Here is an 11,889-nt window from a genome sequence, read left to right as displayed (position 1 = left end):
CATCAAACCAGTCTCAGGACTGAAGACCACAACAAACAACAACAAAACATGGTAAATGTTATGTTGGCATGGAGGCTGTTCAAGTGTCTCAGGAATTCACCGAGCTGTTCTTCACCATGGCTCCACACCACGAAAGTATCATCGACGTACCTGTACCAAACCTTAGGTTTGCAAGTCACCGAGTCCAGTGCCTGTGCTTCGAATTGTTCCATGAAGAAGTTGGCCACCACTGGACTGAGAGGACTACCCACGGCGACGCCTTCCAGCTGTTCGTAGAAATCGCCATTTCACGTGAAATAGCTCGTGGTGAGACATGCATGGAAGAGCTTTTTGATGTCTTGCGGGAACGTGGAACCGATGTGCTCCAGAGCGTCACTGAGTGGCACTTTCGTAAATAACGAAACAACATCAAAACTGACCAGGACGTCGTTTGACGCAAGTTTCAGTTTCTTCAGCTTCTCAATGAAATGTCCTGAGTCCTTAATGTATGTGTCGGTCTTCCCCACGTGTGGCTGGGGCAGAGAGGCCAAGTGTTTCGCCAGTTTATACGTTGGTGAGCCAGGAGCGCTAACGATCGGTCTCAGTGGAACGTTGTTCTTATGGATCTTGGGTAATCCATACAGCCGAGGTGGTAGGGCTTCTGTGTTGCGCAGGTTTCTCTGTATGTCCGCCGGCAGAGAAGACGCCTTGATTAATCGATTCGTGTTCCGAGTGATACGCTGCGTCGGATCTGCGCTTAGTTTTCGGTACGTCGTCGGATCTAATAGGTCTCGGATCTTTTGCTCATAATCTTCGGTCTTCATTCGGACGGTCGCATTCCCCTTATCGGCAGGCAGTACCAATATACTCTTGTCAGCGTTGAGATTCTTAATGGCACGTACCTCTTCTTTCTTCAGGTTGCAAGCTGGTGGTTTTGCTCGGCGCAGTATCCTGGCTGTTTCAGTGCGTATTTCCTCTGCCCTTTCACAAGGAAGGGTCCGAATGGCTGCTTCGGTGTTGGCAATAATGTCCTCCATAGGTATAGTTCTCGGGATGATAGCGAAATTCCCTCCTGTTTGAAGAACAGACACTTCCACTTCGGTCAATTGTCGTTCAGTGAGGTTGACCACTGTGTGTGACATGTCGGGAATCGCCTTGTCGGTCTGCTTCCGGCATCTTTCAAACTTTTTCTTTTGTCGCTCGGTGCAGCGCTCGAGTTCGTTCTGCATGCTCCTGTGAGTGATGCTGTCGATCTTGTCCCAGTCGTCTCGATGCATTCTGCTACTTAGTTGATAGAAAATGTCCAGTAGTTCCTGATCCGTTCTTGCCAAGTCTCTCCGTGTTGTATGTATTCGCTCACGAAGAAAAGATCGTTCCATTCTGTCGTAGATACGATGTGCTAGGGTGGTGGTGAATAGGCGCTTGCATCTCAAGAACTTCGGTGTAGCACATTCATCTCGGCACCGTGACAGAAAGGCGAGAGAGGACATCAGTCGCGCTTTCTTCTTCCGTCGTTGGTCAAGGCGTCGGTACAATCTGCAAATCTCCTCCCGGTAGAGGCGTAAAACAAAATTGTTAAGGCTTTCGTGGCCCCTTGTTGACAAACTGCCTATTGGCTTCTGTCTCGGGTTCTTCGGCCGACGTTCATCTAATGATTTTTCTGACGTCTCGCCAGCACGAGTGGCTGGCATTGTCAAAGCTTCACCCTCCATTGCCGGTGGTGAACTGGAGGCGAGCTCGCGGAAGCACAGGCACTGGACTCGGCGACTTGCAAACCTAAGGTTTGGTACAGGTACGTTGATGATACTTTCGTGGTGTGGAGCCATGGTGAAGAACAGCTCGGTGAATTCCTGAGACACTTGAACAGCCTCCATGCCAACATAACATTTACCATGGAAGTAGAAAAGGACAAGAAACTGCCATTTCTAGATGTGCTGCTCACAAGGGACGGTGCAAACCTGGGACACAGCGTGTATCGAAAACCGACACACACGGACCGATACCTGCACAAACTGTCAAATCATCACCCGAGCCAGAAAAGAGGCATGATTAGTACGCTCGTAACGAGAGGAGGACGAATATGTGAGCCTCAACACCTCAAACGAGAAATGCAACACCTGGAATCTGTTCTGAGGAGCAATTGGTACTCCACAAATTACATTAGAAGTGTAACAGAGCCAAACACTCGGCGAAGTAAGGAACCAGAAAAAGAAATGTGGGGTACGGCCTTTCTGCCATACATTCCCAGAGTGACGGACAGAATCGGCCGTATATTGTGCAAACACGGCTTAAAGACGATTTTCAAACCGACAAGGAAGATCAAAGAGTGTCTTAGATCGGCGAAGGAGAAAAGAGACCCACTTGCAATGTCGGGAATATACCGTATACCATGCACATGCGGAAAAGTTTATGTCGGAATGACTGGACGATCCATTAACACCAGGATCAAAGAGCATAAGCGACGTTGCAGGTTGGGGCAGGTGGAGAAATCGGCCGTGGCAGAGCACGCACTGAATGAGACCGACCACGTAATAAAATTCGCCGACACGGAAGTTCTGGCTGTAGAGAAGCACTATCACACGCGCTTGTTCAGAGAAGCTGTAGAAATCCAAAAACACGCGAACAGTTTCAACAAGAAAGAGGAAAGGCTTAAGGTAAACGGATCCTGGCTTCCCGTACTGCAGCGAACGACCGTCGCAGGTAGCAAGAGGAGAACCGCACCGGAAATGACCGCGGAGAAGCCCTCGGACGTTGGCGCGCCAGGTACATATAGTCTGCGGCCGCGAGCTCTACTCCAGTTCACCACCGGTAGTGGTGGGTGAAGCTTTGACAATGCCAGCCACTCGTGCTGGCGAAACGTCAGAAAAAGCATTAGATGAACGTCGGCCGAAGAACCCGAGACAGAAGCCAATAGGCAGTTTGTCATTCACAAAATTCATCATCCCTGATACCTCACTTCTTCAAATTAGTCTTGCACTTGCTCAAACCGTTTCTTGACCCGTTAAGTTTCTTCCAGGTCCCGTATTGCAGATAGTCGCAGTAGGTTCTCTGTTGCTGTCCATAATCCTTCAGGACACATTGTTCCCCTCAGCTCAGTTCGGCGATCTCCTGCAGATGTTGGTGCTATAGTAACTAGGAAGCTTTCAAAAAAAATGGTTCAAATGGCTCTGAGCACTATGCGACTCAACTTCTGAGGTCATTAGTCGCCTAGAACTTAGAACTAATTAAAACTAACTAACCGAAGGAGATCACACAACATCCATGCCCGACGCAGGATTCGAACCTGCAACCGTAGAGGTCGCTCGGCTCCAGACTGCAGCGCCTAGAACCGCACGGCCACTCCGGCCGGCCCTAGGAAGCTTTTTCTGGATTCCAGTCGTGATGGACAAACTAGAATTCCGAGCAGTTGATGGCTTGCATACGTTTCTTGCTGCTTATTTTCGTTCTCAGGCACTCGGTGGCTATGCGGCGTGGCTCATCTTGGTTATCATTTACAAAAACAGAGTGGGGCGGCGTACTCGGCTACAGAGAAACAGTGAGTTAAATGCGGATATGCGGAGGACACTAGGTTGCGTTCCGCAGGTGCTGCTCGCCGGTGGCGGGTAAGACAACTCCTCATGCATACCTTCGGTCTTATGTACACACAGTACGATACGTAGGTCAAGGCAGCATTCATCTTTAACCTCAGATACTGAGTACGGAGACAGTGATTCAGACTGCGCCCTTTCCATATGACTTCCATCTTTCTCAATGCCTCCTTATCGCGTAGGTGAAATGCTCGCCCTTGGGCTTTATTGGATCCCTGCTACCTAATTATCCCTACTTAACTTCGTCGACCATTTTGCAGCACTGCAACAAGGATGACATCTTCACTTTGCCCATGCAAAACTCTAATTTCTGTGTTTGGCAGTGCGATGGAGATGGACTGGACCATCGCGTCTGATTCCACCACGCCCTCTGCACACTTTGTATGCCATGCGTGTGCGGCTTATCTGGCGGAAACTTCCCGCCTCGGCAAAGGGCGTGGGCCGCGCCGCCGCTCCCGTGGGACACAGCCAGCCACATCACGCCACGCCACGCCACGCCTCACCTCGCGTTGCGTGAGGAACACCAGCCACTGGCGGCGTCGTCGTGCGTGCTGCCCTGTTATAAGTGGCGACAGCTCACACTCTTTGTCTCCTGAGGTGATTCGTAATTGATACTGGATCGTTAGTTACACCGCCGGCCATAAAAATCGCAACTTCATGAAGGTGGCACGCAAAGAACGTCAGATTGGTATGAAATGTGTTACATGATTTGCCACGAAAATGATTAGCAACTACACTCTGTGTATTACCAGCCTATTCTTTTTAGCCCCTAGTGTTTTCAAAGCTCGCTGTGAAAGTAATGCGCAGAGTAATAGTGCAACATCATAGTACATACGAGGGGCGTATTTGGTTTTATTCAGGGCTTCGATGCACCATATTATTCCCGCCACTCTTTTGGCTACAAAACTGTATTTTCCCAACTTTATCTCCTTTCAGTGCGACGGCCTTTAGCCACCTTGCGGGCAGGGCACGCGTGTCCGCTTGATACGACAGTACTCGTCGACGCCGGAGCCATTGTCTTCCTCCATCAACAACCTCCACATTGTCCACGTACTGCTTTCCTCAGAGTGTATTCTCCACTGGGCCAAATAAATGCAAGTCGGAAGGTGCGAGACGGTTTGTACTGTGAATGAGGTATAACACACCAATGAAGTTTTGTGAGCTGCTCTCGGGTGCGCAGATTTTGGCGAGGCCTTGCGTTGTTATGGAGAAGGAGAGTTCGTTTGCATTTTTGTGTCGACGAACGAGGTGAAGTCGCTTTTTCATTTTCCTGGGGGTACTATAATGCATCTCGGAGTTGATCGTTTGCTCCATGAGGGAGAACATGAACGAAATACCCTGAAAGACGTGCACTTGATTCACCATTCAGTGCTCCTGTTTCATATTTCTAATCACAGCATTCTGGTATTCGGTAAAACAATAATTCAGGCAATATTAATAATTTCTATGGGTTGCCTAATTTATTTGACGAGGTTTACAGTTTCTCTCACACTGATCCGCGAGAGGAGCTTGGCGCTAGGAATTTTCTTTATTTTTTTCCGATCGCCAGGGTAGCAAGTGGTGTCGTTTGAAAGTTCAGTAGTGGCCAAAGTTTCTCCTGTTCTCAGTTCCCCAACCTGCCTTACCAACCTTGTAACAGCTATTTCTGCTACATTTTGACGTCGCGAGGTCGCCTCCCTGTGAGATTCCGGCCCTGTGATTGGCCAGTTCAGGTGCGCGCCCGTTTTTCGCCGGTAGGCGCCAACCGCCCTCCGCGGGTGGATAGTGGACAAAGGGTTAGTAGTTCAGTTCTAGTGTGGCCGTGCCTGAGGCCGGAGGTGCCGCTTCCAGGAGATGTTCGGTAAGCATGAGCGCCGCCGTGCACTGTAGCTTCGCGCCCTGCGGCCCAGAGGGAACCTAGTAGGTCGTTTTACTAATGTGTGTTCCTTAAGTTACGGTTTACGCAATTTTTCCGGGTTATAAGACTGTAGGTTTCCCTTGTACAGTTGGTCATAATGTGCGAGATGTGTTGGTTGGTCACAGTACTTGCAGTACGGCACTAAAGTGTATACTTTCATGCTCGTTTTTCCGCTTCTTCTGGCAGCAGCTTTTTCAGTTCTCCCGTGCAAAATTCGACTCAGAATTTAGGTCTTCATAGCTTGAAAACTTGTGCCCTTTGTCCTACGCCACCTGGTGAGTGTCTGGCGCCAAAATTATCTAGTATCGCCCGTATGAATAGTTTCGCGTCTTGCTGGTTTTATTCCTCTAGTGCAGGAGGCTACCTAACGGCTCACCCGCAGTAGCATCTTTCTTAGTCTTTGGCTGATTCATGGTGGTGGTCGTTGCATGACTGCAAGCCCTTCCTTTGGTAAATTGGACTCCATTTGATAATACGGCGATCGTTCCTAAAATTCCTTTTCTCTGCTATCGTGGCTTATTATGAACGAGCGTTGGGGTAGGCTGCTGAACTCAATTCTTTCTTCCTCCACCCCCATTTGATTGTATAATTGTTCAATATTCAACTGTTAAATAAATGAGTCCTTAAATCTTTACATTCTCCCTTTCATTACGTGAAATTACCCTTAGTGTCATAGTAGAATAATACAGAACTATAACGGTTTCTATAAGGTCGTGGAGGTCTCGCGCCATTAAAGATAGGATAAAGATTCAATATAGCGCGCCTGGAACGATCATTGCACGCATGGCACCGATAATACTAATAATAATTTTCAACCCCCTTGAGAGTCCCAGAAGTCGCCGTCTGAGGATGCGGCTTTGAACTTTTTCTTCGGAGGAGATGTGGTGCCGCGCCGCTGCATGAATTGCCTTATTGTTTCGGTTCCAAGTAATGAACCCGTTTTTCATCACCTACAAAAAATTGTCACACCGAACCTCGTAACGTGCAAACAACACAGACGGTCCATCGTTGTTCTTTATGATCTTCTGTTATGCGGCGAGGAACCCAGCGGCCACAAACCTTCGTGTACCCCAACTGATGGACGAGTGCATCAGCACTATGAACAAAGAAATCCAATTCAGCAGCGAGGTGTTTACTGTGATCCGTGGAGCACCTCCAATTAGAGTGTCCGCAAGCTCCAACATTGTAGGAGTCACAGAGTGTGCGGTCAGCCGGCACGTTGGAGATCGGACATGTCTGCGCGACCGAGTACGATGATTACAGACGCCTCGCCCAACGACTCACCGTGCTTTTGTACACTGTCACGTCTCCGTAGACTTCTGTAAGCGTCTTTGAATAACTGCGATGTACTGGTTTTCAGCCAAAGGAAACTCTGTGACGGCTGTCTGCTTGGAATGCACCTCCGTTATAAGTGCCTTTTTGCAGATGATGCTGTCATTGCTGTACAGCGCTGCCACCCATCGGAACCACATGAAAATACAGGGGCCGAAGAGATACATTCCACGATGTTCCTCAACGAATTCCGCATTTCTTCAAACGAAACTGTTCGAGAATTAATGCGTTGCATTACTTACTGAGCGCTCCTCGTATAATTAACTATCGGCTTCTCAGTTTGATTTCACGATGGGAGTATCCACACAATATGTTATTTATTCTTTTGTGTCTGAGACATTAGCAGGTCTAAATGACAGGATGAGGACAGAAGCTATTTTCTTTGATTTAACAAAAAATTGCATTTACTGAATCATACAATACTTTTGCGTAAGGAGACTCCCATTTTATACTCGAGTCCATCGCATCATTTGAGAATATTTTCTTGCATTGTGCTATTTGTCTATATACTCTCTGGTTTTTATGTCTTAATAATCTTTTAATTTTTATTTACAAACTCTTTAATTAGCGTTCTGTAAAATAAGTACTGACCTGTTCCATGAACAAACAGCTTTGACTCATATGGTCCCACTAAATGTCACAAATCCACACATATTATAAAAATGGCTGTACATATGTACTGGTTTTCAGCCATTGGATTAATTTCCACCAAACTTGCTATTCATATCCCTTACTGTCAGACAAAAAACGCTGAAAAGAGAAGAACCATCTACCTCTCATAGTTAATAAGATATGACGTGATAAACAGTGATAAACAGCGTAAAAACTGCCGCATCACACATGACGGTTAAGAGTGTTGCTTCCTTGCTATTAACTACACTCTGGATTAATTTCGCATGTAGCATCTACATGTGCCGCTAAATGCCTCCCCCTAGATATATTGTGGTAGCACACATAATTCAGCAGATATGACGTCATAAATACTGAGACTCTTGAAAAACTGCCGCATTGTGATTGACGTTTTATTACTTCTTTGCTACTGATTCTTGACATTATCCACAAATGCTGTTGAATGCACCTGCCCAAAAATACTTAAATGCCAAAGAAACTGGTACACCTGCGTAATATTGTGTAGTGCCCACGCGAGCACGCAGAAGAGGCGCAACACGACGTGGAATGGACTCGATTCATGTTTGAAGTCGTGTTGGAGGGAACTGACACCATCAATCCTCCAGGGCTGTCCATATAAGCGTAAGAGTACGAGGGGGTGGGGATCTCTTCTGAACAGAACGATGCAAGGCATCCCAGATACGCTCAATAAAGTTCATGTCAGGGCAGTTTGGTGGCCAGAGAAAGGGTTTAAACTCAGAAGAGTGTTCCTGGAGCCACTATGTAGCAATTCCGAACGTAGGGTGTCGCATTATTCTGCTGGAATTACGCAAGTCCGTCTAGACGTATCAGGTGTCCAATATCACTCCTAGTGAACACGCGCCACACCATCACAGAGCTCCTACCAGCTGGAACAGTCCCCTGCTAACGAGAAGGATCCATGTATGCATGAGATTGTATCCATACCCGTACACGTCCATCGACTAGATACAATCCGAAACGAGACTCGTCCGACCAGACAACATGTTTCCATTTATCAACAGTCCAATATCGGTGTTGTCAGGCCCAGGTGAAGCATAAAGTTTGTTTCTTAGTAGTCATCAAAGGTACATGAGTTGGCCTTCCGCTCCCAAAGCCCATATCGATGATGTTTCGTTGAATGGTTCGCATGCTGACACTTGTTGATGGCCCAGTATTGAAATTTACAACAACTTACGGAAGGGTTGCACTTAGGGTCAGTCATCGTTGGTTCTTTCTTGCAGGTTCTTTTCCCACCCGCAGCGATGTCGGAGATTTGATGTTTTACCGGATTCCTGATATTCACGGCCTGCTCGTGAAATGGTCGTACGGGAAAATCCCCATGTCATCGCCACCTCGGAGGTGCTCCGTCCCATCGCCAGTGTGATTGTAGCAGCAGCAACCGATCTAACAACTGCGCCAGATACTTGTCTTACATAAACCTTGCCGGCCGTAGATCCATATTAAGACTGTTCACATATCTGTGTATTTGAATACGCATGCCTGTACCACTTTCATTGGTGCTTCTGTGTGTGTCATTGCACAACATATCGTTCATGAGACGACACGTCATAAACACTCAGATTCATGAAATGATGCTCCGTCATGCTTGAAGTTTTCTTTACTACTAAGACAATGGTATGATCAAGTCGTCTTATGGAAATCACTGACATCTGGCAGCGCTTTTGACATCTTTCAACCGCGACGAGCAAACGGTTGTAGGCAAACGATAGTCATCTATAGAGCTATGAAGAGGCGTTTCCATAGAGACGTTTAAAAAATCTGGCTGTAACACCCGAAGAGGAAACGGTCAGCGTTTGTTTCATATGCCCTTTCTTAATTTGAATAGCATTCTTACACATTTCTACATTATGTAAGTTTCTTTGAACCACTGTATCATAATTGCAAGATTTCTCCACGAATACATGGAAATGAAATTTTTCGATACTTCACTACAAACACTGTTCACATTTTTGTTTCCACTTCCAATTGAAAGCTGGCTAAATGAATACCTAGGCAATTCCGGCTTCGTCAGGTAGAAAATAATTAAAGAAAGGGAATTTGGCATTCTATGTGTTTTGACATTTCATCAAACTCCTCTTGTTGGTAAACAGTACTTTGTCTCCTGTTTGGCGTTTTAACAGGAACCAGTGTAGTTCTGTCTGTCACTTTTTCACTGCTGAACCACTGAATCGTATTTGATGGACTCTGCTAGAGCGATAGCTTGAAACCTGAGAAAGAACACAGGCTACTTAGTAAAACTGAATAGGTAGGCAGAGGTGTTGATGGTCGGTAAAAGTTAATAAAGTCAGTAAGTAGTTTGTTGGCAATGCACAGTTCTACAGTAGGCTGCACAGCCGATGAGAGCTAAGTCAGACTGGGAAGTATTATTATTGCAAACCTCAAAAAGATCTACACAAAAGTACAGAGAGCATAAGTTTGTCCTGTAAGATTCAGTCATAATCATCTACATCTACATCTCTGTCTACGTGATTACTCTGCTATTTACAATAAAGTGACTGGCAGAGGGTTCAATGAACCACCTTCAAGCTGTCTCTCTACCGTTCCACTCTCGAACGGCGCGCGCGGAAAACGAGCTCTTAAATTTTTCGGTGCGAGCCCTGATTTTTCTTATTTTATCGTGATGATCATTTCTCCCTATGTAGGTTAGTGCCAACAGAATGTTTTCGCAATCGGAGGACAAAACTAGTGATTGAAATGTCATGAAAAGATCCCGTTGCAACGAAAAACGCCACTCCAATTCACGCATAATGTCAGTGGCACTATCTCCCTACTTCGCGATAATACAAAACGAGCAGCCCTTCGTTGTACGTTTTCGATGTCATCCGTCAGTCCCATCTGATGCGGATCCCACACCAAACAACAATACTCCAGAATAGGGTGGACAAGCGTAATGTAAGCAGGCTCTTTAGGAGACGTGTGCACCTTCATAATGTTCTGCCAATGAATCAGTGTTTGGTTTGATCTATACGCAACACTATCTATGTGAGCGCTCCAATTCAGGTCCTTTGTATTTCTAATTCGTAAGTACATATATCTACAGCCTTGAATGTACAGCCTTCAGATTTGTGTGACTTACCTCATAATCGAAATTTAGCGGATTTCGTTTAGTACTCACATGAATAACTTCACACTTTTCCTTATTCAGGGTCAATTACCAGTTTTTGCACCACACAGATATCGTATCTAAATCATTTTGCAATTCGTTTTGGTCACCTGATGACTTTACAAGACGGTAAATGACAGCATCATTTACAAACAATCTAAGAGGGCTACTCAGATTGTTTCCTATGTCGTTAATAAAGATCAGGAACAATAGACGGCCTATAACACTTCCTTGGGGAACGCCTGATATTATTTCTGTTTCACTCGATGTCTTTCCGTCTATTACTACGAAGTGTGAGCTTTCTGACAGGAAATCACGAATCCAGCCGCACAGCTGAGGCGATATTCCACAGGCATTCAGTTTGGATAGAAGACGCTTGTGAGGAACGGTGTCAAAAGCATTCTGGAAATCTAAAAGAATGGAATCAATTTCACATCCCCTGTCGATAGCACTCGAGTGTAAAGAACTAGCTGTGTTTCTAAATTGCGATATTTTCTGAATCCGCGCTATGTGTCAATAAATCGTTTTCTTCGAGGTAATTCATAATATTCGAACACAGTTTATGTTCCAGAGCCCTACTGCAAATCGACGTTAGTGGTATGGGCCTGTAATTCAGCGGATTACTCCTATTTCCCTTTTTGGGTATTGGTGTGACTTGAGCAATTTTCCAGTCTTTGGCTGCGGATCTTTCTGTGAGGGAGCAGTTGAGTATAATTGATAAATATGGAGCTGTTGTATCAGCATACTCTGAAAGGAACCTGACTGGTATACAATCTGGAACGGAGGCCTTGCCTTCATTAAGTGATTTAAGCTGCTTTGCTACACTGAGGATATCTACTTCTTTGTTTCTCATCTTGGCAGTTGTTCTTGATTGGAATTCAGGAATATTTACTTCGTCTTCTCTGATGAAGAAGTTTCGGGAAACCGTATTCAATAACTCTGCTCTGGTGGCACTGTCATCAGTGACTTCAACGTTGTTCTCGCGCAGTGAAGGTATTGATTGCGTCTTGCCATTGGTGTGCTTTATGTATGGCCAGAATGTCTTTGGGTTTTCTGCCAGATTCCGAGACAGAGTTTCATTGTGGAAAGTATTATAAGTACGCGCTATCTTTCCAACTTCTACAAAACTTATCCAATGTTGGGGATTACGCCCTCTTTTAAATTTGGCATGCTATTTTCGTTGCTTCTTCAACAGCGATCTGACCCGTTTTGTGTACCATGGGGGATCAGAACCATCACTTATTAATTTATGTGGTATATATCTTTCAATTACCGTCGATACTATCTCTTTGAAATCATTCCACATCTTTTCTACGCTTATGTGATCATAACGGAAGCAG

General features: G+C 45.8%; 1 protein-coding gene across 1 annotated transcript in view; it reads left to right on the top strand.

The window, feature by feature from the left end:
- Positions 1-5,412: 5,412 nt before the first annotated feature.
- The window catches only part of LOC126260268 (mucin-19-like), a gene marked incomplete at its 3' end in the record, with an annotated part of 90,894 nt that continues 84,417 nt past the window's right edge, over positions 5,413-11,889 (top strand). Inside the window, exon 1 of the mRNA XM_049957595.1 lies at positions 5,413-5,465. Within this exon, the coding sequence (XP_049813552.1) occupies positions 5,413-5,465 (53 nt within the window). The remainder of the gene's footprint in view (positions 5,466-11,889) is intronic.

The sequence above is a fragment of the Schistocerca nitens genome, chromosome 5 (assembly GCF_023898315.1).
Source record: "Schistocerca nitens isolate TAMUIC-IGC-003100 chromosome 5, iqSchNite1.1, whole genome shotgun sequence".
In the NCBI taxonomy this organism is placed as follows: domain Eukaryota; kingdom Metazoa; phylum Arthropoda; class Insecta; order Orthoptera; family Acrididae; genus Schistocerca; species Schistocerca nitens.
The sequence above is the reverse complement of the archived record's forward strand: the minus strand, read 5'-3'. Positions and strand labels throughout refer to the sequence as shown.